Below are 27,607 nucleotides of genomic sequence, written 5' to 3'. Positions count from 1 at the left end.
CGTTCCAGGGACAGGCTGTTGAATTGCCTGTTCTTCTGGGGCCTGCTGGCTCCAGCTGCTTCCTGAGGACTGCTGGATGCGGATGGGCAAGTCAGCAGGCAGGATCCTCTGTGGGAAGGTTGCTGTTCCTCAAGTTAACTTCTGGGTCCAGAAGCCGGCACTCTTCATTATGCGAATTACTCATTTTTTTTTGACTGTCCTCTTTGGCTTGGGTTGCAGATAGGCAATTGCTGTCGAGAGCACAAGGGCAAATGGGCCAGCCACTGCACAAAAGGACACACCCAGGCCTTGCGCCCAGAGACGTCTGCTTCTGTTTCCTGAGTAACTGTGCAGCAACACAGGCAGGCTTGGTACCCAGGCACATGCTCTGTGTTATTTTTCTAGTTATAACTGAGGACGGTTTCCATGTGGCTGGTGATGAAAGAGTCAGGTCAATTTCAGAAGGGGGAGTGTTTCCGATTATGTAGATCCCATCCAAATATTTACCTCATTCCATCCTTTTGGCTGGGTCCTGCCTCTAAATATCGTGGCCACACATTTCCGCATTTAGGGAAGATCTTCTATGCTTAAAGCCTGCTCTGCTGGCCGTGGGCAACCCTGGGCACAACCTGTGGGATTGCCTCTCTCTGTTGTGGTTCTAGAAGAGAATCAGTATGGGGCAGGGAATGTAAACGCTCTTCCAGGAAAAATCAGAGCCTGTTAGCAGTGGAAGGGACCCTGGCCCTCATCAAGCTCAACCGGCTCATGTTACTGATATGGAAACTGAAGCCCAGAGCCACAGACCGACTTGCCCCAGATCACGGAGTGAGTAACAACAGTCTTGGGGCCAGAAAACAGGGCCCAGTCCAGGGTTTCCCCTGAGTCTTCCCTTCCTTCTTCTTTCATCTTTCCACAGTTCCTGTTGCTGCTATAAAAGTACGTTACAAATGGAGTCTGCTTAGCCTGGATCCCGTGTTAGGCGGGTATCATGCCATGACTGTTTTTCCTTTCTTGTATGATAAACTCCGATTTGACCTCAACTTGAATGGCAGAAGTAAAAGGGGTAGGTCAAAAAAGCAGGGAATCTGAGGGTAAGAAATATTGTGGCTTGAGCATTGTGGGGCTAAGGAAGGAGCGGTGCATGGTGGAGCTCCAAAGCCTGGAGGGTAAGATCAGTTGAGTGCTTTCCTCTTTGAGCCTCCCCTGGAGTATCCAGTGGCTGGTGATTCTCAAACCACAGGATGCATTTAAATCACTGGGGAAGCTTGTTTAAAATGCTTATGCCTGGGCCCTGCCCCAGAGGCTCTTATTCACTAGGTGTGATGTAGGAGCCCGGAATCTGCACGTCTGAGGTAGATGTGGGTTGAGGGGTGTTGCAGGTACTCCAAGGGTCACACATGGAGAAACAACAGGACTAGGAATAGAAGGACAGGTGGTGCGTTGTGCTTTTCTCCAGTGTTTGGATCAGTGTTTATATTCAGTACCATACATATGGATGAATATGGTACAGTTTGAGATATCTGAGGCCATGTGCTATAAGGATCCACCAACTGGGAGGATACAGGAATTGAGAAACAACCTTAAGGCCCTACACAAAGAACTGGAATTTGTGGGGCAACCAAATTCCCACCTGCTGAGCTTTTGGTTGGCTGCAAGTCAGTGGTTGTTTTCTTCTTCGTGGCTCCTGCTTTAGCTACAACTGGATTTTCACATTTATCTATTTTCCCCTTGGCTTCCACTCTCTCCTCCTTTGTTATGGTTTTGTGCAAATGAAGCCTTTCAGCTGTTCCTGAAATTCATGTGTAGAACTCATTTATGCATGAATTACTACGTGGGGGACTCTGTTGCAATGGTCAAGGCCGAGAGCGATTTGCTCCAGTCTCCCATAGCTGTGAGGTTCTCACATTCATTTTGCATCTGCTGGCCTTGCTGGGATATAAGATTGGGGACCTTTGCAGTGTATTGGGTCAAAATCAAGAGAGTTGCTTGAGATGTAAGGCAGTATTTGTGTCTTGGAGAAAACCATCACAATGGTCCTTAATTTAGGTTTGGTTCGAGGTTGGAGTTTCTTCATGAAGGGATACCACCTCCCCACGCTTGTGCACAGGGTCCCAGGTAACAGACGTCCCAGCTGAGCGGCCGGCAGTTTGCTTCTGCTTCCGTTTGCTCTCAGCTGTCCAACACTTTGCTCTCTGGGCCCAAACTCCAAGGTGTATTTTTGTAATGTTTGCTTTAGGGTGTTGACTTGGTTATTATGTGGGTAAAACCAATCCTACTTTTTCCAGTCTCTCCTAGAATGAGACTTGAATTTCAGATCTTGCATGTGACTCGTTTTCTATGAAGAACAGATGGTGGGTTTAATTTTGTAGAAAGAAAATTAGAAAGCAGTGAAATCTTACATGATTTTACATTAAGACCGAAACCAAATACATTGAAAACATTTAGAGCTGTTCCTAGTTATGGCTTTACTGGTGATGATGAGAAATTCCTGGGCTTTCTGTGACAAGGACTACCAACAACTCGACTTACTCCCTGCCTCGCGCCCTCTGCAATCTGTTCCGAATCTTTCTCCATTTAGTCTATGTATTTTTATTTATTGAGCGAGCAATACTGTAACCATGACTGAACTTTTTTAAACTACAAGAAAACCTACCCTACGTCTAGCTTCAGGAACAGATCGTGTGTTTTCATTTTTCCACGTCTCCTTCCAGGCTTTGCTTATGCGCCCACAGAATCTTTATGTTATTAGAGTCATGATACAGTTACAAGTTTGTGTTTGGCATTTCCATTTAACATTGCATTACAAGACTATTTTAATATCACTCTGTATTGTTTGTGATTAGGATATTTCATTGAGTTATTAAGCCCTAATTTATTTGACCATCCTTCTATTATGGTCAGATATATTTATCCCCCTTAAAAAATGATGATGAAATAAAACACAGCCACAACCACTCTGCTGGTTGCTTCTGTTCTTCTCTAAGATCACCTGCTGTCTGTCCTTGTGAGCCTGTCATTCACTCAGGCCATTGGGTCTCATGGACACCTTGGTCCTCTGGTTCTGCTGACTTTGGTCAGTTACTGTCTGCATACGAATCCTCCAGCCCTGGACTCCCATAATCATAACCGGGGCTTCTGGCAAGTGGAGACGGCACTGTCTTATGTCCTCCAAGTCCTGTACCAAAATGGACCTGGCTTATTTCACGTTGTCTTGGTTACCGCACTTTATATATTGTGATATTTGCAATCGTTTAGATATGATTTAGGGTTCTTTACTGCAAGCCACAGAAACTAATGTGAGCAACGGAGAATTTAAGCGGAACAAGCTGAGGAGAAAGGTGGGTATCGAGGCGACACCAGAGCAGGAGGGATGGTTTCGAAGCACAAACAGCTGTCAGGGAGCTACTGCCAGGGTGAAGGGCCCACCTCCATTCCTAGTCTCTGGGGCACTTTGCTGGAGATTTACATTCCAGGGTGGGAGTGTCCAACTGGCCCACATTGCCTGCTTGGCTTTAGCTGGGATACATTCCCGGAATACATTCCCACCGCACTTTATCCTGTGAGGAGGGGTGATTCCTGAAGGACCCAGGGAAAGGAGAATTGGTGCCAGGCCACCCTACACACTCACCTTCCTGCCGATATCCATTTACACACACATCCCTGCCTAATACTAACTTCCATACAACCAGTCCCAAAGTGTCACTAGTTACCTCATCCAACTCCGAACCTTTGTGGGATTTCACTCCCCCCTCTAGTTCCAGCACAGCCTCATCTTTCGCACGGCCCAAGCTGAGCCAAATGGGGACGTGACTACTCTGATTATCCTACATCTCCACTTGCCTTCCTTCCTCCTGCCCCCTGGTGATGCCCCATAGTACCGGTTAGACAGGCACCATGATATTAAGCAGTTGTTTTACTATGAGGAAGGGGATAATAGAAGGTTTGGGGGATTTCATCCAAAATATACCTGTGCCCCTTTCCCCTACTGTAGCATCACTCCAGGCAGGCCCTATCATAATCTCTGGGGAAAGGGGCATGATGTGGTAGGTGTACTTTAATCCCATTTAAAAGCTTCTCTTTATTCTGTTCCCTTACCCCCACACCCACGCTACCCCTGTTATTTAAAACCTCCAGTGGAACGAAGAGGGCACCATTCTGCTTTGAGGGCGGGACCTGCTGTTTACACATTTAAAACTCACACCACAGCCGGTGGTGTCAGTCCTCCCAAGGAAGGGGTGAGGTGGGGGTCTGCCGGGTTCCTGCTGTGTGCCTGGTAGTGTGTGTGACGCTCTACTTCATGAATTCAGTTCATTTACCCAACGGCGCATCAGGCTTGCATGATTTTGTCTCTTATGCGTGTTTTCAAAGCCTGTGCTTTTATCCTCTAGGGCACGCTACACCTCAGTGAGCACATCTGCAAAATGGGAAGAAGAAACCTTGAAGTGAATCCCGTACCAGACGTCAGGCTTGTGTTAAAGCAGTTCAGGCAGATAGAGGATACTTGCAGCTAAGGGGTATTTTTGCTAGTTCGAATGAGCTCTTCCTTCCGTAACCCTCCAGTGCGTGCCTCCCTTTCTGTCCATGGCACTTCCACTGCCGGGGAAGGCTGCAGCTGTCCTGCCTGCACCTCGTCACCCACCCCGAGCGGGGTGTCACCTTCCATAACGCAAGCTCTCTTTTGTTTATTTTATTCTTTTAATCATTTAAGTAATTTTACCCTAAAGTTTTTAGGGTCCAGCAGTCTGCGTAGAATGCCCTTTAAAAATAATCACTCCGATTTTAGTGACCATCTGTTCATGTGTGAACAGTATGGAATCTTTTGGTTCATAGGCTCCCGCTCAATCCACTGAGCTACACCAGCCAGGGCAACAGTATGGAATCGTAACCACACCAGAGGTCAGTCTGAATATTGCTGGACATGCCCAGAGGAGAAGTCCTGTGCGCTCATGAACAACGATGAATTTTACTGACTCTGCCTCCCAGGGGCAGCCAGCCAGTTACATGAAGGTGGTGGTAGGTAGGTGGGTAGGTCACACTACATTTTGGTTTTTCATTCATGTTGCCCAGTTTAGTGGTGAAAGATTTTCTAATTGGGCTGTTTTCATTGCCGGAAGCTACTCATGTTAGGTTGAATCGTGCTGAATCATTTGAAGCAGTGACTCATGAAATTGCATCGTTGTAGATCAGGAATGGTCCAATTTTAGTAATTGTTTGTGTTTCAACCTAATGCTTTGTATCTGCAGATAGGTTTATTCTCAATATACTTCTTGTTCTACTCCTTGTTTTCCTGTCACTAATAGTATACTATAAACAGCTGTCCACTTTGACAGGTACGCCCACCTTGCTCTGCATGTAGATTGCATCCCATTGTTTGGACAGATCAGATATCACTGAAGCAGGCTCCTATTTTGTTTCCAGATTTTGGAGGTTTTATTCTTACAAAAAAGGTTGCAATAAAAGTCTATAAACACAACTTACACGGTTTTATGCAGTGGTTTTAAGAATTTCTCTAGGGTGAACTACTGGAGATAGAGCTGTGTGCATCTAAAGTTTTGAGAGAGATTGCAGAGCTCCCTCCAAAGACACCCCCCTAATTTACACTCCCATTAGCAGCAAATGCTCTTGCCCTAGCAGTGTTGTAAACTTTATAAATCTGTACTAATCTAATGGGTATAAAATGGAACTCTGTTGTTTTTTCGCATTTATTTGATGATATATGGTGTCGAACTGTTTTCAGATATTATATTTTCCTGTTATATTAGTCAGCTTGGACTGCTATAACTAAATATCATATCTTCACGGTTCTGGAGGTTAGGAAGTCCAAGGTCAAGGCACTGGGAGGTTCGTTCCCCTGGTGAGGACTCTGTTCCTGGCTTGCAGACGGCTGGTTTCTCGCTAGGTCTTCCTGTGGCAGAGAGACGGAGAGCTCTACCCTTTCTCCTTCTCCTAAGGACGCTAATCCCATCTTGAGGGTCCCACCCGTATGACATTATTTAAACCTAATTATCTCCCAGAGGTCCCATCTCCAAATACTGTCTTATTGGGGATTAGGGCATCAAATATATGAATTCTGAGGGGGACTCAAACATTCAATCCGTAATGACTATAAAGCACCTGTCCGTGCCCTCCGTTCCTATTTGCATTGGGTTGTTTGTCTTTTTCTTACCGACTGGTTGACCTCTTTGTAAATGAGGACATCAGCATCTGGGGCGCATTTTAGAAGTGCCTCAGGTTTTCCGCTCCAGTCTTCACACACCTTGCTGGCAGGTTACTGTCGATGGTTTGTTTTTGCCTCTCGCCGAGATTTATTCTTTGGTTTTGTTGTTTGTCGCTGACTAAAAGAGGTCCTGTTAGTCCTAATTTTAGGAATATTAGGTCACAGAGGACTTGGACGTTGTACTGTCTTGACTGACAGAGAGCTCCTTGACTATCAGGGAGAAGGAGGGAGGAGGGCCCTTCGGAGGGTGGGACGGAATGGACGGAGGGTGGGCTCTTGGTGCGACTAGGAGGCTGACATCCAGGGCCCTCCTCCCTTTATTTTCTTTCTTGGATTTTTCTTCCTTTTTTTCCTCTTTCTCTGCATTCCGCCCCCACTTCCCACCTTCCTTCCATCCTTTCTGTTTTTCTGCCCCCTTCCCCTTTGTTTCTGGCTGCGTACTATAAAAACACAATTCTGGGAATGTGGTTAGATCTATACCATGGGGACTGAGATAGAATTTCAAGTCACTCACCACAATTCAACCATATACTAGAGAATTCTTATGAATAGGATAGGATGGAATGTGGTTTCATGTCCCCCCTCTCCCAGGGACCCTGCTCAATGTGGCTGCAGGGAAGTACATTAAGAGTAGGATTAGTTGTAGGAAGTGGATTTTCAGTATCGCTGCACATCTAACGCAGACAGTATGGAGAGTGCCTTAGTTACCTGTGTCACCAACGTGGTAACTGAAATCCCCAAATGTGTCAGAAACATACCCTGCCTTCATTTGTGTATCCCTACTCTCCTTCTACAGTACTGGAACCGTCAAAGAGGATTTATCTCTCACTTCACCCTTCTATTCTCCACCAGCACGGGCACGGAGGGGACAAGCAGCAGGGGGGAAACAAGAACACTAGAGTGGAATCAGGAGACCTCAGTTACAGTCCCGTCTGCGCCCGCCTTAGTCTGAGGCTGTGGGCAAGTCATACAGCTCTTGGGGCCACAGTTTTTCCCTGTGACTTTCCCACAAAGTCACACCAACCTCCTGGGGAGGCTGAGGGGCCTGTGTTGTAGAAGCCTCTGCTGTGCACAAGAGCTGTTTGCACCGTGCCGGACACGGAAAAGGTGCCCTGCAAATGTCTGTCCACTTTCCTCTCTTGTCTTAGAAGTACTAACACTCTATATTGGTCCCTTAGGGCCGTCCTAACAAATTACCACAAACTGGATGGCTCAAAACAGCAGAAACTTATCCCCTCACACTTCTGGAGGTCAGAGTTCAAACTCCAGGTGCCGCCAGGCCTGCAAGAGCTCCCTACTGGGGCCGGGGGCAGGGGGCTCCCTTCTTGTTCCTTCCAGCTCCTGGGGACGCAGGCCTTCCTGCATGTGGCTTCCTCACTCCAGTCTCTGCATGGGTGGTCACATGGACTCGTCCTTACAAGGACACTTGTCATTGGATGTAGGGCCCACTGATAAAGTCCAGGCTACTCTCATCTCAGGATCCTTAATTACGCGTATGCAATGACTCTTTTCCAGATCCGGTCACATTCACAAGTTCTGGGTCCTGGCATGGACATGTCTTTGGGGGAGAGTCACCATTCAACTCACTACCCACAGTTTAGGGATTCCTTTCTGTATCAAGACTGTGGCCTGATTAGGCATTTTTATAACCACCTCAGTGAACCCACCATCAGTTTGATATTAATAAATCAGGACATGTAGGGGAAGAGAAGAAGGAACGAAAGCTTGTTTTCCTGCTTGTGTTGTATTTATAAGCAGGCAAAAAGCCTTCTCTCGGGGGCTCCCAACATAGCAGTGATGAGTGGAGTGTATTCATTATTCCAGTGCTCACCCCATCTGCCGCTCACATTGCTCACACGTGGGTGGTGAGGAGCTGCAGCCTTCCCATCACGGAACCTCCCACCGTGCCCGGGCCCTGACCCCAGCGCCCGTGGGCCCCCCGTGGGTGTCTGACACCCAGCTCTGGACTTCAGCCTCTGCGTAGACTCTCGTTTGCTCCCTGGCATCCCTTTCTTATGCATGTTCCCTTGGTTATACCCTGAACCTTTAGGAACCCCGAAACTACTTTGTGTACTGAAATGTGGGAGACAGGAAGTGGCTCCAATTGAACCAGTCCCATGGCTCCAGGCTGGCCGAGTGTATGCCTGGGGGCAAGACCTCTTACCCGTGAGCTGAATCCTTGCTTTTAGTGACAGAGCTCGGCTGCAGAAGTGGTGGCACTTGCTGAGCACGTCGGTTTCCTCTGGCTTGCTCACGGCCCACTCTGGGGTAACTTGAGATCCATCTCTCATTCCCGTCTATAGTGGGAAGGAACCCAGCTTTCTCTGTGTGCTCCGCACAGAGGGGCAGACAGTCCCTGGACTTTCTCGCTGCCCAGGGGTAGTGTGGGGAGAAAGGAGGAGTACAAGTGTGAAAGGTCTTTGAGCTCTTGGGCCAAGCAATGCTGCCCCAAACCAACATCTAAAAAAATAGGAGGGGCGAGCTAAGATAATCTGGAGGCCTTTTTGCATTTTCAATGGAAGCCTGAGGCTCACTGAAGAACCCGCCTTCTAAGGAAAGTCACAGTGTTGTTTGTCCCATGGCAAGGAAGGACATTCCAGAAGAGGGGTCCAGAAGCACAAAGCAGCCATCTGCTGGGGAGAGAGCCGGGAGCTGGGTAGACTTAAGTCCCAGCCTTGCTGAAGTGACGCGACCGGGGCAGGTCACACGCCTCAGCCTCAGCTGGGGAGCCTCACCTCTGAAAGCTGAGGGTGGCATAACCAGGGCTGCTCTGAGGACTGGAGATTACACGTCTCCCTGGCACTCAGTGGGCGTCTGTGTGATTACAGCTATCACTCTGATCCCACCTCTAGGGCCTTCTCAATGCCCTACCCCCCACCCCCCATCACCAAGCTAGGGCAGCTGGTACCCCCAAGAACCTCCCCCAACCTTGGACTGGCTCTTCAGAGGTCTTCCACGGCCACGTCCAGGCCATACTCGTGGACCTGAGGTGCCTTTCTCTTTGTCTTCAGGTACTGGCTCAGTACTCGTATACAGCTGGTGCTCAACCATGTCTGCATAACGAAGGCACACTATGCACTCACCGTTAGCACCATGCCAGGCCTGGCGGGGTTGGGTCTCTGGGAAATGGCAAGTTAAATAAAGGGGAGTGTACACTCCCCCTCTGGATAAAACTTTAAAACTTTCTGATGTTTCCACCTCCCCTGATTCACCGTGGAAGCAGGAAAGATTGTCAAAACGGTGACTGTGACTATGTAGTGCCAGGCTCTCTGCTATGTACAGGTTCCATCTGCCCTAAATCCCTTTCCAGCCTGACTCAGGTTAAGGGGACTCCCAAGCGAAGGGAGAGCCTCACTAAGAGGTGAGGGAACCACACTGAGCTCTCCAAAGGCATGGCACCCAAAGCAAGGACTACATTATGACTTCCTAAGCCCGAAGCCCTTGTGCCTTGGTGTGTCCCTTCCTCCATAAAAAAAATATTTAAAATTATATTTTATGAGTACACAGGTGTAAAGACAAATATAATCCAGGTGGGATTATATTCATTTTATTCTTCAAATTTTAAAACAGGCCCTGTGCCTACTTATACCTAATGGACAAGCCTGTCAGGTTATCCATAGTCTTTGAGAGCAAAGCAGGAGCGGGTGTCCCGGTCCCCTAACAGACCTCTGTCTCCGCAGGTCCCTCAGCGGATGATAGCAGCCGAGGGCGCCCCAGAGGACAGCGGCAGTGGCGCCCCAGGCGTCTGGGGCTCCTGGGGCCCCTGGTCCGCCTGCTCCCGCAGTTGCAGCGGCGGTGTGATGGAGCAGACGCGGCCTTGCTTGCCCGGGTCTTACCGCTCTCGTGGCAGCCCGCGACCCGGAGCCCCGGCGCACGCCTTCTCTGGCCACGTGGTGTCAGCTGTGCGCACGTCGGTGCCGCTTCACCGGAGCCGCGAAGAGCCGCGCGTCCCCGCCGGCATCAATGCCAGCCGCCAGGGACCGGTGCTGAGGGGCAGCCGGCACCCCCAAGCGCGGGTCCGAGAACCCATGGCAGACAGAAGGTACACGCCCTCCCTGCCCCCTGCCCTCCCACCACGCGCTAGGGCCCTTGCGGCGTCTTCGTCCCTGCCCCCTGCACCCTGCTCCCTGCCCCGTGTGCTCTGCACCACAGATTGCTTGATTAATGCATTGCTCCTGCAGGGTGGGGAGGAATTCTTGGCTCCATGTATCTCCTTTCATCTTTTGATTTATTTGCAGCTTTTTAAAGTGTTGAAGCCACTCCCATCCCACTCTGTGGTTCTGAATAGTCTTCAAAGTGAAGCTAATTCTAAGAAGCCCTTAGGCATCAACCTTAGGGAGGCCCCGTGGAGGATGAAAAGAGGGGACCTAGAGTGAGGAGACCTCCCTCCCAGTGCTGCTTGCCTGGTGCAGGGGGAAAGGAGAACCCCGGCCCCAGGCTGTGTGGATTTGAGTTGAGGACAAGGTACCTTATAATCCAAGGTGCCTTTTAACCTCATGAGTTTCAAATCCTTGGACAAGTCAATGTATCAAGTGTTGCCTGCTCTCAGGTTGTATGTTTCAGGATTCTGTGAACTTTTCTAGAAAGTTTCTACAAAGTATTTTGAGTAAACACACAGTGTGGGGGCTATGTCTAATTAAGGACCTACACCTTGTTTAGAGTCTCAACAAAATATAAAGTATAGAAATGGCATAGTGGCATTAAAATAGATGTATAGCCCTAAGAGGCTTCCCTGGCTATGCCAGCATAAATATGCCCAAATAGGCAGAGCCCACGGGACACGTAGGAACATAGATGCTGAGAAAAGCTTGTCAGTGAATGAATCAAGCAATATTTACAGATTACATTCCTGAGGCCCATGGTAGACTCTGAGAGCATATTTATAAAAAAAAGCTTTAAGAACAACAGAGAACAAATAGTGTGAGATATGCTCTCTGTGCTTAAGACATATCTAATTTAGTGGTCAAGCCAAGTTAATGCCCATTCCAGGGAGGTATGAGCCTGTCAGGTGGGTGACCACACCCCTCTTGTCAGTTGCAGTTTGGCCATCATGGCCACCCTTTAGCACGTGGCTAGATTGCGTGAGAGTCCTTCTCAGTCCCGTGCTGCAGGCTGTCCCTGGCAGGGCCTGGAGGTGGAGGAGATGCACCCCCCCCCCCCCCAGCATCCCTGCCACATGCTCTGGACCTGATCAGCAGGAGTTTGGATGAGGAATCATGTCACAGAGAAGATGCTTGAGCTGAATTCTGAGGGGTAAACCATATTTGGGCTGATAGAAGAGAGAAGAGCTGAGAGTTTCATGGCTTGGCAGGACCTGTCGGTGGGAGAGTAAAGAGAGGGATCAGCTGGGAGAAGGTGTTTCCTTCTCTCTCTTCCTGCCTAGAAACCCGAGTCCCCTGCAGTGCCAGTCTGGACGGAGGGTCTGCTACTACAGACGCTGAGGGCTTATCGTATGTTACCTCCTTTCATTCCGACCATGCCCTGTAGTAACATAGCTCACCAGTCCCTTCCGGGAAATGCTTCTGCCAGTGCATTTTAGAATTCAGAACTGCTTAGATTTTAGAAAGGTAATTTAGAGCATATTTCACACATTAATATCATTTCTTCTCTGGTGCGAGGCAGCATCCCGTAATCAAACACATTATCATTTCTGCAGTGAAACATGAATTTTCATATCACATAGGATAAAAGAGACCTTAGGTAGCCTTATGTTTGTTAGGGTTAGGTTGGCTGCCCAATGAATTTTGATATCCAAGTGACAAAAATGTTCAAAGAAAATGAAAGACAAAAACTTGGCTTTCCAAACTCTTGGTTTCGGAATTGCAGATGTGTAATCGCTAAGGTTTGTTGAATGCCTGCTCCGTGTCAGGCTGCTCCTCTCACTTCACACTGACACCCTGTCCGGTGGATGCTAATACTTTGTTTTAGAGGTGAGGGAATGGAAGGGCAGAGAAGCGGGGTGACTTGCCCAAGACTGCACAGACAGTATGCTGAGTTAGGATTCGAACCCGGGTAGTCACGACTCTCAGGACCCGATGAAGTAGATATTACACATGAGGAATCTGAGACCTTTAGGTGTTAAATAACCACTCCGAGTCCTAAATAAAGCCACAGAAAAAGCTGTGACTGGAAGGTGCTACTGACTCCCAGATCCCTAGCGTACTCGCGGAATTCTCTTCCAGCCTCTGTGGTTGCGAGCTGAGAAAGCTGCCCAGGGAACAGGCTCTCCTTGGCTGCCGGCCTGGGCTGAAGGCTTTCCGGCCCATGCGTTTTGGCAGCAGGAAAATTTTCTCTTCTAACTTATTGACAAGGGGCCAGTTACTGTTTACTATGAAGTTCCTGCAAGTTTTTATCATGCTCTTGTAATGTGACAGTTTCAGATGAAATAATCCAAATATTAGCATGGGAGGCCTGTGCTGCCGATGAATGTCACGCTCTTCCTGGCTGATGAAAATCGCATTTGCTTATGTTTATTAGTGATTAGGAGCTCGCATAGTATATGTGACCCCAGAAGAAATGTCAGTGTGTTCTCTGGATGGCTGTCTGCCTCACTGTCTGTTTCAGGTTTGAGGTTTGAGGCGAAGGCTATTAGGGCTTAGATGTTTAAGAAACTGTTAGATTGTTATGCTAGGCAACTGAAAACTTAATTGGAGCCAGATAACAAATAAAACAAAACTATCCAAGCTTCCAACAAATATTTATTAAGCATCTACTATGTTGTAAGGCTCTGGGACAGACACAAAGGTATAAAAACCAAGTTGGGGGTGGGGACTAAAGACTCTTACTGATGGTTTAGAACAGCTGTTTGCAAACTGTTTTTTTTTTTTAAAGCATAAAAATCCTCTGTACAAAATCAGCCTTAGATGGAGGCTCAGTTGGTTACAAAGGCAAAAGCTGAGCTGCTCTGGTTGAAACCTCAGAGACATACAATGAAAACCTGGGATCTAGATCCCAAGGGAACAGTGGTTTTTAATCTTGGCTGGTTATTAGAATTCTTTGCCCATTTTTTTAGAAATCTTGACACTCTGGTCACATCCCAAACCAACATCTGAGTCTCTAAAGACTGTGTTCAGACATGGGTATATTCCAAACAAGTTTGTAAACCATGGGTCTGGAAGTGTCTTCGGAACCTCAAATTTCCATGCAAAAGAATTTGGGAATCAAATATTGACTAGCAGAATTTGCCAGGTTTAGTGAGCACATATCAGCATCACTTGCAATGGTGGGGAGTCTCGTTAAAAGTAGAGCTGCCCAGTCCCCACAGTCTCCCCTGCCTAATGGGGATTCTGTTGTGGGGATCTGTGGTGTGATTTAATTACTGGGTAACTTAATTTTAAATTATTTTGACGTACCCCAGAGTTTGAGAACCACTGCTCTAGCAGATCAGAAAATGCATGTATGTCAATGCCTTCCTCCTGGGGCACTTTGATGAATCACTGACTGGAAGGACTATGGCTACCATTTTGGAGCATGTCTTTGCAGGCATTACATCAAATGCATTATAACCCGGGTCCCCTCAGGCCCATGAGGTGGATACATAGGACCACCCTGTGACACAGCTGCCTCAGCTCTGTGACGCAGATACATAGATTCCCACTGTGACATAGGTCCCTCAGTCCTGTGAGGCAGTTGCACAGGTTTGCACTGTGACATGGGTCCCTCAGTCCTATGAGGCAGATACACGGGTTCACACTGTAACAAAGTAAATCAGCCCCGTGAGGCAGATGCATAGATTCACATTTTACAAACAGGGAATCTGAGGCTCAGAAGAACAAAGTTAAATGCTCAAGATCACTGTTCTGGGTCAACTGAAGCAGAATTCCACACAGGTCTGTCGGAATCAGCCACTACGTTTTTTTTTCACTGTAACAGGTGTTGGAAATGGTTATTTGGCAGTGAGGTTGCTCACTCTAACAGGTATTGTGAGAAAAGCTGCTTGGAGGTTGGACAGTTTGGGGCACATTTTGAAAATGGATGGGATTTGGTAGTGAAGTCTTAAAAATAACTGCATCTCTTCTTTTTTCAGTGTTCAGGTCTCTTAATCAGGGAAATCTTAACATCTAGTCTCTGGCACCAAAGGGGTTCAAAAAAATTAGAAGGCAGAGCCCCTGTTCTTGGGGGCCCGATGCTCGGGTGGTGGGTGAGTGGAAAACCCTTGAAGCACTGCCCCTGATGGGAGACAGTGAAGGTGTGGGCGGAGTTCAGGAGGATGGGAATGTTTTGTGGGAGGGAGCCATCTGGGAAGGCTGTATAGGGCAGCTAGAATTTGAACCCAACCTTGTTGAATGAGTAGAATTCACTTACCTCAAATATATCTGGAAACTTTTTGGGTCCATTAACTTTCATATTAGACTTTTGTCTCATTAAAACGTACTACAAATCTCACTCTGAAAAGCCATTGAAATCATGTCAGTGTTTATTAGAGCTCCCTCAAGGATCCTAAACTTAGGAACGTTACTAAACTTCTCTGACCCTCAGGGGCTTTGTCTTTCAAATGAAACTAATAACAACACCTATCACATGGGATTGTTTCACAATTAAATGAGATAATATATTTATATTGTCTGGTCCATAGTAGGTGCTCAATAAATTGTAGCTCTAACTCCCGTTATGGGTTTAAAGGCTGGGCGTTAGTGTGTTAGAGAGTCACAGTTAGAACTCTGGTTCTGCAGGAAGGATCAGGTGGAGAAGTGGGGACACACAGGAAGATGGTGAGCCAGGAACTGAGGTCCAGTCCGGAAGGGCAGGGCCTGGGCACCCTGCCCTATGCCCTTTCTGGGTGTGGCATGCTCAGAAAAGGGGGGTCTTTACCTGGGATATAGTCAGAGTACTAGACACCTGGGGAGGCCCTTCTCTGGCGGTGTTCAACCTGCAGGTCTTGGCCAACAGGCCCTAGGGCACTCAACCCAGTCCTCCCTCTATCCATGCTCAAGGCCGTGTCCCTGTGATGGCTGAAGAGGGAGGGGTGGTTGAGGAGGAGCTGTCGGGTGAGTCTGGCAGTGTGTACAGCCAGGCAGCAACACACTCCTGTCACCGTGAAGACCATCCGAGGTAGGAGGGCCTTTCCCTCAGTCTCCAGAATGGACACCTGAAGACTGGAGGGAGCTGGAAGGAATCCTGTTACTAACACCGTTTATAACACCGCAACCAAATGGATTTCTTTCTGTTCCTAAAATGCCTGGTGAAAACAGCATACAGAGACAGTCCCTGCTGCCCAGAGTCTAAGCACATAACCTTACAGAAACATGTCAATGTCTACTGGCCAGGGTAATTCAGCTTCCACAAAGTCAGGGTGTGAGGGCACTGCCCACTCCTCCTGAGGGGCACTGCAGGTAACTTCTCACCACTCTGGTTGCCAGGGAGCCGCTAACAGGGCGGGCAGGCAGGCATTCCTGCCAGGGGGCCTCCTTCCTTACTCGTGCCTATAGTGGCCGGTTTTCCTGATCCTGCGCACGTGAACTGGCTGGAACCTGGAGAGTGGGAGACCTGCCGGCTTTCCTTCAGAGCTCTTCAGGATACAGAGCGTTCCTCGTCTCCACCAGTGAGCATTGCCATGTCCAGAACTTCCATCTCCTGGAGACAGTTGTGGGAGCCTGGGAAATGAAAGTCACAACCGTGTAAATCACGGCCACTGTTTCCATTAGGTGGAGCGTGTCATAAATCTCAGGCATCAGAATGGTTGCCGTGGCGGGGCTTCCCAGAACCTTGTGGAGATGGAGAGCTGGTTTCAAGTTAGGAGGGAATTTGCCTGCCTCAGGGATGCTCTTACTGAGGCTGTGCTGACGGCTCCCCAAGAGCTGTTTGTGCTCAGTTTTCACTTACTGTTTTTCTTTGAAATATTGGTTTTATTTTGGTCCGGTCTATTAGCCAGACCCTCAGATGTGGAGGTAGGGTATGGGGGCAGAAGCTAACACATCTTGAGAGGCTCTATGTTGCATGATAGTGAAGAGTTCGGCCCTGGAGCTGATAGGTCTGGGTTCTCTGCCCAGCTCGTCCACTCAGTAGTCCTGTGTACTGCCGGCGTTGCTCAACCTTTCCCTGATGGGGATGGTAACACACCTGCTTCACCGGGTTGCCGTGAATTAGATACTTTCCGCACGGTGCTCAGCACCGTGTGGGGTGACTCAGAAGCACTCAGTGAACGTGGCAGGTTGCCTTCCAGGTCCTAGCACACTGGGAGCCTGGGGGTGGAGCTAATTCTCGGGGAGTTGAGATAACTTCGTGGTGGAGCATACTGCCTTTAAAGAAGAGTCTGCATTTCTCAGGTTGGAAACAGCTAGGAAGTACTTGTAATGGATGGGGGATGGCAGTGCTTTGGTGACACAAGAAGCAAAGTCTCCTGTCCTCAAGGGACTCACAACGGTGGGGTGGGGGTCAAAGACAAGCAAACCTGCGTTTCTAAGACCAAGTGCCCACGGACGTCTTATGAGGGATGCTCTGGGAGTGGGAAGGGGGAGAGGGAGGGGGTGGAGGAGGCCAAGGAAGGCTTCACAGAGGAAGTGATGACTGAGCTGAGCCGGGAGAAAGAAGGAAGGATTTTAACAGAGCCCAAGAATGAGGAGGGCATTCCCCAGAAAGCAAGCTGCAGGGGTGGCGCCCTGGATGCATGAGCGAGCCTCACGTTCTAGAAGTCAGAAGCGGCCTAGTGGGCCTGGGGCACGGGCTGCCTACGAGGGAGCCTCCAGGCAGGACTAGGGAGTCCCCAGCCTCCCTTCTAGAGGGGGACTGTGTAGCAGCCCTAGGGGAGCAAACTAGAAATTCTCTGAGACAGATGTTCCCATAAACGTCGAAAACCAACTCTTTCCCATTTTAAAGCTGGGCAATGTATGTGATGTATAGTCAGTCTAAATCTCTCCTCGTGCCCTTGTGATTTTCAGAATGTTTGGCTGTGCCACATCTCATGAAGCGAGCATCTACTATCTGGGCAGTGAAGACATGCCCTCGACTTTTGCAATCGGTGTGTTGGCTTCCCATTGATGGTATAACTCTTACAACAAATTTAGTGGCTTAAAACAGCACAGATTTATTCTCTCACAGTATGCAAGTCAGAAGTCTAAAATCAAGATGTCATCAGGGCTACTTCCTGCTGGGAGTTCCAGGGGACCCTCTTGTTTCTGCCATTAGCTCTTTCTATAACATTCACCTGGTGATCTCATTCTTATGAGGACATTTGTGATCACATTGCACCCACTCAGGTAACCCAGGCTCCCATCTCCAGCTCAAGATCCTCAACTTAATCACAGCTGCGAAGTACCTTCACTACATGAGGTAACATTCCCATGTTCTAGGGATTAAGATGTGGACATCTTGGCTAGCAGGAGCATTATCCAGATGACCATAGCGATGCTTGCATCTTGCATACCCAAGGTGCTCTGGCCAGGTAGCTCAGTTGGTTAGAGCATCATCCTGATATGCCAAGGTTACAGGTTTGATCTCCAGTCAGGGCACAAAGAAGAGGCAACCAAAGGATGCATGAATAAGTGGAACAACAAATCTATGTTTCTCTCTCAAATACATAAAAAAAAAGAATACTAAAGGAATAGCACAATTTTTTAAAAGATTTTTTATTTATTTATCTTTAGAAGGGAAGGGAAGGGAAGGAGAGAAGGAGAGAAATATCAATGTATGGTTGCCTCTCGTGGGTCCCCTCTCAGAACTGGCCTGCAACCCAGGCAAGTGCCCTGACTGGGAATCAAACCGCGATCATGTGGTTCATAAGCGCATGCTCAATCCACTGAGCTACACCAGCCAGGGTGGAATAGCACAATTTTTATGCTAGCAGGACCACTGGCCACTTTGCCACATCACGTCTACTTGTTGTCCATGGGAAATTTAGCAGGACTTCCCCCCTAAAGAAGAAAGCTGTGCATCCTTCCCTGCCTTTCAGTATTCTTTGGGCATCGATGTTAACCAAGACCAGTGCCGCTAATGAGCTTAAAGATAATAGATGCCTGTCTACGGCCATACCACCCTGAACGCGCCCGATCTCGTCGGATCTCCGAAGCTAAGCAGGGTCGGGCCTGGTTAGTACTTGGATGGGAGATAATAGATGCCTGAGGCAGCTACATGAGATAAAGAGCCCTGCATCCCAAGTTCAAAGTCCAGGGTCCAGTTTCCAACTCACCAGTGTTTTCATCTTGGGCAGGTTGCCTCATTTCTCTGGGCCTTAGATAACATGTTTGTAAAAATGGGAATCTATTCCATTAGTTTCAGTCTCCTGCTAGTTATTGATGCATTATTGAGGCCCAGTTGCCATTTTAAATGCTCCCACCACCATCGTCATCCCAAGTACTGGAAAGGGAAGAGGGTGGCTGGGAGATGCGGCCCCCAGACATGCTTTCAAACACACTCTAGGAGATGATGGATGTCCTTCTCTTCAGATGCATCGACATCACTACCCTTCAAATCCCTCTGTTCAGACTTCTGTCTCATTACATGAATTTTCCGAAAAGTCTCATTGACACGTCTGACCTTCTCTTTGGTCTCCCCCTGGGCATTGGCCCTTTTCTATTGGAAGCGTCCATGTTTCTTACCTCAACAAAAGCCCTGGGCTTGGAGTCATTAGACCTCACTTCCTGTCTCAGTCCTCCCATTTGCCTGCTGGATAGCCTTCGGGAATCACTTAATCTAGTCTATAAAATGTGCATAATTATATGTCCTCTGTCTGCCACAGAGGCCTATTGAGAGGGTCAAATGAGGTAATAGCTGTAAAAGTATTTTTAAAAATATAAGATGCTGTTCAAAAACAACATAGCTGATTATTTTATCGTTGACCATATATATTATCTTTGAATTTTAGAGCCTTGTGTCTTTTTCTGTAACTTCCTGTGTGAGTGTGCACGTGTGTGCCTATGAGTGTGAGTGTGCACATGTGTGCAGTGTGTGTGTGTGCACATAGGCGTGTGTTTGCACACACACGTGTGTGTTTTTGCTTGAAAGGGCTGTTAGTTTTGAAACAGGACAGACAGATCAAGCTTAGATCACAGGCTTTAGTCACCCTTTCCTGCCTCCCCAGGGAACTGTCCCTGGCTGCTGGTAGGACTCATTTGTTTTTCTAGCTCCTCCTTCCCTGCCCACTTTCTTGGAGGCTATTTGCATTTCATCATTAATAACTCTGGAGCAATCTGTTATTTCTGTTCTGGGGGCCCCTGGAGCCCTGGGGGCTCCATGATGCAAGATAAAAAAACTTGTTGTTCATTAAACTTCACAAAGCCACATGCCGGTTTCCTGACCTGCAGCAGATACCTGGGGAGTCTTGTTACACACAGGGGGCAGAAACCACATGGCAAAGAGAAGGGAAATCTTTGGCTTTGTTTGTGTTTCTCCTTGGAAAACCTCCCTGGCAATCCTGGGCCATCAGCAGAGAAGGCAGGTACATCTGTTTGAAATGTATACTTCACATTTTTGGTGTTTTTTGTTTTCTTCCTGCGAGGCAGGTTTCATTTCTTTACCTTTTGAAGCAGGATTTCCACTTAGTCCCTGAATTGTTTGACAAGAAGTTACCTGTTGATGCTAACCAGATAAACGGGGTTTTAATATGCTTTGGTTTCTAAATCGGAAATCCTAGCCCTGTTCAGTGGGAGAGTTTGCAGTGGAGCTGGGCCCACTGGTATGTACATTTTACATTGCTGCCTGTAGGTTAGGAAGGATTGGAGCCAGATTTTAAGCTTGAGTTACTCTGATCTCAGACAAGACTCCAAAGAGCCCTTGTTCATTTCTTGTGGCATTTCATTAAGTGTCAGAAGTATTTCATTAGTTATCAGAACAAAGATCACATTTGCCATAAGAATGCTATGTTGAACCCCCTCCAAGTCATTCATAACTCTGGGTTTCAGAAGAAAGATATGATGGGCTATGGAAAAAGCCTGACTGCAATATGTGTGTCCCAGAAGGGGGATCTTGGCTTTGCATCTGGGACCCCTAGGACTTCCCCTTGGACACATGCCTGGTGTCAGCCTGACATGCCTTGTAGTATGGGTGGGAGCAGGGACGTTTCCTGTATGTGCAGGTTACTGTCATTTTCTTATCTTCCCTGCATACGTTGTGGACTCATTTGTTAATAACAGTCATTTTTATGGCATCTACCCTGTGCCACAGCACTTACATGTGCGCTGTTTGGGCCTCAAGCAGCCTCATCTTAGTTGGCACTGAGCCCTGGCCTCCTGCTCCTAGAAGGAGCAGAGTAGGGCCTGGATGCAGGCTTGCGGACCCCAGCATCCCCAATCTGCCCGCCGCCACTCTGAGCTTATATTGTGGGTCCAGGTGCTTTACCTGTGTGTGAGAGGGTTTGGGGACAACTGCTGTGGCCCCCCCATTGGGTCTCCTGGGAAGTGCTAACAGCCTCTCTTTCTCACCCATCCATAGACCCTTTTCTGGCCATACATAGTTCTTTTGGCTAATCTGTACTAACAGTGACAAGATCATTCACAGTTGCTGTTCACTGAGGGTTGACTGTGTAGGAAGTTGAATAACGCTCACCTTCCCCCAGCCCCAAGATAGCAGAGTCTAATCCCTGGAGCCTGAAAGTGCGAATTTATTTGGCAAAAGGACTATGCAGATATCATCAAAGATCTTGATGTAGAGATTATTCTAGGTTATCCAGGTGCACCCTAAGTGCAACCATGATTATCCTTGTAAGAGGCAAGCGGACGGAGAGTTGATACACAGAGCAGAGGAGAAGGCGATGTGAAGATAGGTTAGAGATTTGAAGGTGCTGTTCTTGGAGAACAGAGTGACACAGCCAGAGGCCAAGGGATACTGGCAGCACGGGGACTGGGAGAGGCATGGAAACAGAGTTTTCCCTACAGCCTCCTGAGGGAGCACAGCCCTGCCGACAACTTGATCTCAGCCCATTGAAACTGACTTAAACTTCTGGTGTCCAGAATGGTGAGAGAATGAATTTCTGTTGTATTAAGCCACCAAACATTTGTGGTAGTTTTCTATGGCAGGCCTAGGAAACTAATACTCTGTGTTTAAGACTTCGAGCTAAATCTCAAAGGACTCTCATACGTAAGGTATCTGTATCATACCCGCCCTGCCCCTTTTTTTTCCGTGAGAGGAATTTTGCTCTTAGGGAGAGGAAGTGATGAGTCTCGGGCCCCAGCGGTGGTAGATTGTAGGATCTGAACTAGAGTCTACCCCAAGTTCATGTTCTTAACCCCTGTTATTATCCCTTCCTGCCCCCAACTTTAATCTCACCCCAATGCCCCACAGGTCAGGCCAAGGTCGAGATTAGGTCTTGCCCCTAGCGCCTTCTTTTTCCTCTTCATGGTTTGACTTCCAGGCACGTTATTTTCTTTATTCTCTCATGAATCTTTCTCATACGGAAATATTTGGTCCCCTGTGGCCATATGGGCCTAGCAGCAGCTAACTTAGATTCTCTTCTCCTCAAGAGACTGGAACACAGTTCTTTGTAGACTAGTGCTGAAAACATTTCTTTCTGGAGTTTGAGGGAAATAATGATCCCCCCCACCATTTTCCAGTAAATTCTCATTCCAAACAGCCCATCCCTGTCATGCTCTGTGAATGGCATTTAGTGTTTATAAGCTGTGCTGTATTGCAGCTGTTAAGCTCCTTAAGAGCTTACCATTCATTCATTCGGTAACATTTGTTAATATCACAATAATATTCATTCACCCAGGCTTACTAGCTTAGGCAGGTTGTTTAATGTCTTTTACTCTCAGTTTCCTTATGCATAAAATAGGAGTAAGGACCCCCTTTGCTTTTTGCAGTGATGGTTTAAATGGGATAACACAGAGGAAATATTTGGCAGGTGTTCAGTAAGTTGTTGCTATCCGAACACAGAATTTATTTCAGTATATGATGCTAAACACTTTGAGGGATGGGCTAAAACTCTAGAACAAATTCTTCTTTCCTTCAGTTAACTAAAGATGACAGACTTACACCTAAATCACTTCCTCTGTTGCAAGGGAGAAAGGTATGTGTCATTTTCACACGTGATTATTATACTGAAAATATTTCATACTTAGGACGAAGGAAAAAATGAAGTGGTATATGGCAAGTGGGCATATAGAAGGTGGTATAAAATTCAGAGGTGGGCGACATCCAGCATGTGAGAGAAATACTGTTGCTTCCCCCATGGGTCTTTCGCATAAAAGAAATGTAAGTTGCATCATAATTGTTATTACTGTTGCATTAATGAATTCAGCAGAATTTACAGAAAATGGTCCTTCAGCTTCCTTCAGCCTGTTGGGGGTCAGCCCCCGGGCGGGAGGCACTGTTTGAGAGTCCCCAGGGGAGAGGGGTTAGTCCCATATTTGCTAAGCACTTGCCCCAGCCAGGCACTGTGCCCCACGAGTAATCTCATTTGGTTTCCCTAAGCCCCTGTGGCCCTGGAGGGCTGCTCAGGTTCAGATTACAACCCATACCAGCGACAGGTTGGACTCCTAAGAGGGCTGCTCTCAGTTACACTAGAGAAATGAAAGCATTTACTGTTCTTTCATGAAAAGCCGGCTTGGTAGCCCTCAGCCCACGCTTAGCCGGATGCCTTTGCAGTGACCTTTCCGTGTCAAGGTTACAGGCTTTGTGTCTCTCAGTTTGGGGACAGCACCACCCTCACGGTAACCCCTATTTATGGAGTGTTTCCTGAGGGCCAAGCCCGGTGCTCTAGGCACTTTACCTGTCCTGTGTCATTTCACCCATGTGACAGCCCGCTGAGGTAGGCATGGTTCTCCCTTCTCACTGCTGGGGGTGAGTGAGGGATGGGGAGTGACTTAGCCATAATGACACTGGTAACCTGTGACTGATCCCACCTGCTTAGTGGAGCACCTCCTCGTTTCTTCCTGCCATTCCACGTTACTGCCTCTGTCCCAGTTGACCTCTTCCCCTCCTCACCTTCCCAGGTGCCCTGCCCAGTGCAAAGGAGGGTAGGACTATCACCTCTTTGTTCTGAGTTCTGTAATTTTGGCTCAGCCTTAACTGGAAATGCCTTTCTGTTGGACACCCACCAGCTCACTGTTCACCTTTGTGTGACTCCGAACCAGATGCCTCTCCCTCTGACCAGATTCATTTCCCCGCCGGGAGGACACAGTGGATTTCAGTACCCAGATGTCCCTGCGCAGTGAATACCTGCTCTGCTGTGTGTGGCATCCCTGCAGCCGCTGGACACCACTGCTTTCTGTTGGTCTGAAATTGGTTTCCCTGGACGCCCACTTCCGTGTCTCATTCCACCTCTCAGGTGCACCCTGGAAATGCAGGACCACTCAGCCGCACAGTGAGCACTGTGAGGAGCACTTGTCTCATTGTCAAACACCATCCCCCAGACAAGGAGAAGGAGCCTGAGGCAACAGCTGGAGTCAGAGTCCAAGTCATCTCCCAGGTCCTCGTCCCAGACAGACTGTGTCTGTTCTGAAGGCTGCCCTCAGTCTTATTTTAGGGATGTGTAGGGGCCACCCTGTGGACCTCACCTCCTGGGAGACCAGTGGGTGGGTCACACTGAGCACAGGTATTTTTGAGGCTTGGCTTCCTGTTGCAAAAAGGGCCTTTGAAACTCACAGTTGCTCCAAAACCATTTTTCTGCTTCCCTTTGCTAGGTTGCCTGCCTCTCGACTCCAGGTGATGCTCCTGAATCTGCTGATGAAAAGACCTCTTTCCTTTCTCTTATTAGTACAAATTCATCACTTCTATCTGTGTCCCGCCCTCTTCCTCTCCCCTCCCCAACTTGTAAGCCTTTGGGATCCTCCTCCTCTGAAGGCTCAGAGCAAACCTGTCGGCTGATTCTCACACTGTTCCTCAGATACAGGCCTTAAAGTCCTTCTCGGTATTGCAGTAGATCTGGGCAAAATGGCTAATGTATATGACAGTGTGCCACACAGTAGGCAACCAAGAGAGCTTTTGTTTCCATCATCTTAATTTTTGTTTCCCTAAGTGGTTAGTTTTCCTCTTATCTTCTGTAGACACCAGATGATCGATTGCCTGGAACAGCCTTGGTAGCCGTTTCAGTGTTCTGAGCTTCCCAGGAGACAGATGCGCTCAACCTAAACCATTTGCTCACGGCCTCTTTGAACTTAGCACATGCTCTCTTTTCTCCCCTTGGCAGGTGATCATCATGGAACAGGGAGGGTTTTAGGAACATGGGGCTCTCTTTCCAGTTTCAGGCTGCGGACTACTTTCAATCCAGTTTACCTGGGATCCTGTGGCTCCTCCATAAACGCAGGTCTCTTCCCTTCAGCTACTGTTCACCCCCACTCCCCTGTGGCCCCCATCTTCCTCCCCTGGAATTCACGCTCTTTGGTCACTCTAGGTGGCCAATGGCTCCTGACTTTTACTTTCACCAGCTCCCATAGCTGTCCACCCAGATAAGTGGGGCTGTCCTCACTACTTGCTTATTGGAACTCGGAGCCTTTTTATTTCCACTGATAGAGCCAGAGAGGTAGATTTCACAACCCCTTGGTTAGAAATGCTGAGCAATTAACTCTGGCCTCTCGTATTTGTTATTTCAACAAACCTGCACGGAGAGCCTCTGGGTTCTGGGTCAGACCCGCCGCTAGAATCAGGGATCATGCACACAGGAGCAAGAAACTGGCAAGCCTTGCCCCGAAGAATGGGAGGACTTGTGAAGGAGCCGAACCTTTCACTCAACAACGGTGCTGTCTGGGCAAGAGGCTGCTGATGGCCTTTGTTGATCTAGAATCTTTCTGGGAGTTTATGACTTTTCAGTTGTTGACAGTGCTATTTCAGAAGAATATTTTGTCCCCAAACTATTTCTGTCTCCTCAGTCTTTGGGACTTATAGCCTGTTTCTGAGTGTATTTTGTGTCCAGTCATAATGTCTGTGCATTTAAGTTTTAAGTGTACTGACTTGGCTTCTCTTAGTGGCATTGCCTGTATAGCAGACATGGCTTCGGAGAGTTCTGATAGCAGATTCCTGCATTTGCTTTTTATGACCCTCCCACATCCATCGTTACATTTGTAGAAACTCAGTGGAAAACAGGTTAGTGTTTTTCATATTACTTTCGTATATTGAAATCCTGTGCAGAAGGCAACATTTTTTTTTATTTTGGCACAAAGGATAAGAAATGACAAGTGAATCTGCCTGCCTGCCACCGGTGGAAGTCTGCTTCCCAGCGGGAACCTTTGCCTGTTTCCTTTGTGGCAGTTCAGAAGTGTGTCCTGCATACACACAAACATATGCATTTTTACATAGGGCACGTCTTTTTTCCTGGGTGGTCTTCGGTGTCTTGTTCTTTCTCGCTTAACTGTATTTTGGAGATAATTCTGCATCAGTACACACATCTGCCTCACTCTCTTAAACAGACACATAGCGCTCCACTGTGTGCTCTGGTCGTTTCCAGAATTTAGCTCACTCGTTATTCTATTTAGTGATGCTTAGGCTGTGTTTCAGATTTACAGTTTTTTAAAAAATAGTTTATCGATTATGCTATTACAGTTGTCTCATTTTCCCCTTTTATTCTCCTACACCCTCACACCCCCTCCCACCCACATTCCCCCCCTTTAGTTCATGTCCACAGGTGGTACATATAAGTTCCTTGGCTTCTATATGTCCTATACTATTCTTAACCTTCCTCTGTTTATTTTTTAATAAAAATTTTATTTATTTATCTTTAGAGGGGAAGGGAAGGAGAGAGGGAGAGAAATGTCAATGTATGGTTGCCTCTTGTGCATCCCCTGCTGGAAACTGGCCTGACTGGGAATCGAACTGAGGTTGTTTGGTTCGCACGCAGGCTCACACTCAATCCACTGAGCTACACCAGCCAGGGCCCTCTGTCTATTTTGTACCCACCATTTATGCTTCTTGTTCCCTATACTTCCCCCCTCTTTCTCCATTCTACTCCCCTGCTGATAACCCTCCATGTGATCTCCATTTCCATGATTCTGTTCCTGTTCTAGTTGTTTGGTTAGTTCGTTTTTTTTTTTAATTTTTTTATTTTTGGTTGTTAATAGTTGTGAGTTGGTTGTCATTTTAATGTTCATATTTTTTACCTTCTTTTTCTTAGATAAGTCCCTTCAATATTTCACATAATAAGGGCTTGGTGATGATGAACTCCTTTAACTTGACTTTATCTGGGAAGCACTTTATCTGTCCTTCCATTCTAAATGAAAGCTTTGCTAGATAGAGCAATCTTGAATGTAGGTCCTTGCCTTTCATGACTTGGAATACTTCTTTTCAGCCCCTTCTTGCCTGCAAGATCTCTCTTGAGAAATCAGCTGACAGTCTGATGGAAACTGCTTGGTAGGTAATTGTCTTCTTTTCTCTTGCTGCTTTGAAGGTTCTCTCCTTATTTTTAATCTTGGGTAATGTAATTATGATGTACCTTGGTGTGTTCCCTCTTGGGTCCAACTTCTTTGGGACTCTCTGAGCTTCCTGGACTTCCTGGAAGTCTATTTCTTTTGCCAGATTGGGGAAGTTCTCCTTCATTATTGTTTCAAAAAAATTTTCAATATCTTGCTCTTCCTCTTCTCCTTGTAGCAACCCTATTATTCAGATGTTGGAATGTTTAAAGATGTCTTGGAGGTTCCTAAGCCTCTCCTCATCTTTTTGAATTCTTGTTTCTTCATTCTTTTCTGGTTGAATGTTTCTTTCTTCCTTCTTCCACTGATTTGAGTCCCAGTTGCCTTCCTATCACTATTGGTTCCCTGTACATTTTCCTTTATTTCACTTTTTGTAGCCTTCATTTTTTTCTCGATTTTGTAACCATACTCAACCAATTCTCTGAGCTTCCTGATTACCAGTATTTTGAACTGTGCTTCTGATAGGTTGGCTATCTCTTCATCGCTTAGTTGTATTTTTTCTGGAGCTTTTTAAAAAATATTTATTTATTTATCTATTTATTTATTTATTTATTTATCTTTTAGAGGGGAAGGAGAGAGGGAGAGAAACATCAGTGTATAGTTGCCTTTTGTGCATCCCCTGCTGGGAAATGGCCTGCAGGGAACCGACCTGCAACCCAGGCATGTGCCCTGACTGGGAATCAAACCTCGATCCTCTGGTTCGCAGGCTTGTGCTCAATCCACTGAGCTACACCAGCCAGGGCATTTTTTCTGGAGCTTTGATCTGTTCTTTCACTTGGGCCATTTATTTCGTTTGTTTCAGTGTGCCTGTGGCATAGTAAGGGGCAGAGCCTTAGTTGGTCACCAGGACCAGGCAACCTACATTGCTGATGCTATCAGTGGGGGAGGGGTCTGAGAGGGAACAATGGCGCTTGCTCCGCTCTGTGCCAGCTTTCAGTCACTTGCCTGCTATCCACAATCAAATTGGGCCCTTCTGGTGCTGATTCCCCTGTGGGTGGGCTTGTGTACGTTCCAGGACCCTGTGGGTCTCTCCAGTGAACTATCTTGTGAGGCTGGGAGTTTCCCCTGCTGCCTCAACCCCCACAGGTGTTTTCAGTCAGAGGTTTGAGGCTTTATTTCCCTGCCCTGGGACCCTGGGTTT

At 47.5% G+C, this 27,607-nt stretch overlaps 1 protein-coding gene across 1 annotated transcript in view; it reads left to right on the top strand.

The window, feature by feature from the left end:
* The window catches only part of THSD4 (thrombospondin type 1 domain containing 4), a 593,206-nt gene that overhangs the window by 88,587 nt on the left and 477,012 nt on the right, over positions 1–27,607 (top strand). The window contains exon 4 of the mRNA XM_037047150.1: positions 9,877–10,238. Within this exon, the coding sequence (XP_036903045.1) occupies positions 9,877–10,238 (362 nt within the window). The remainder of the gene's footprint in view (positions 1–9,876; positions 10,239–27,607) is intronic.

Source organism: Sturnira hondurensis, unplaced genomic scaffold (genome assembly GCF_014824575.4).
Source record: "Sturnira hondurensis isolate 20B ecotype Veracruz unplaced genomic scaffold, ASM1482457v3 Scaffold0005329, whole genome shotgun sequence".
NCBI classification, from domain to species: domain Eukaryota; kingdom Metazoa; phylum Chordata; class Mammalia; order Chiroptera; family Phyllostomidae; genus Sturnira; species Sturnira hondurensis.
This window is presented reverse-complemented; position numbering and strand designations above follow the sequence as displayed.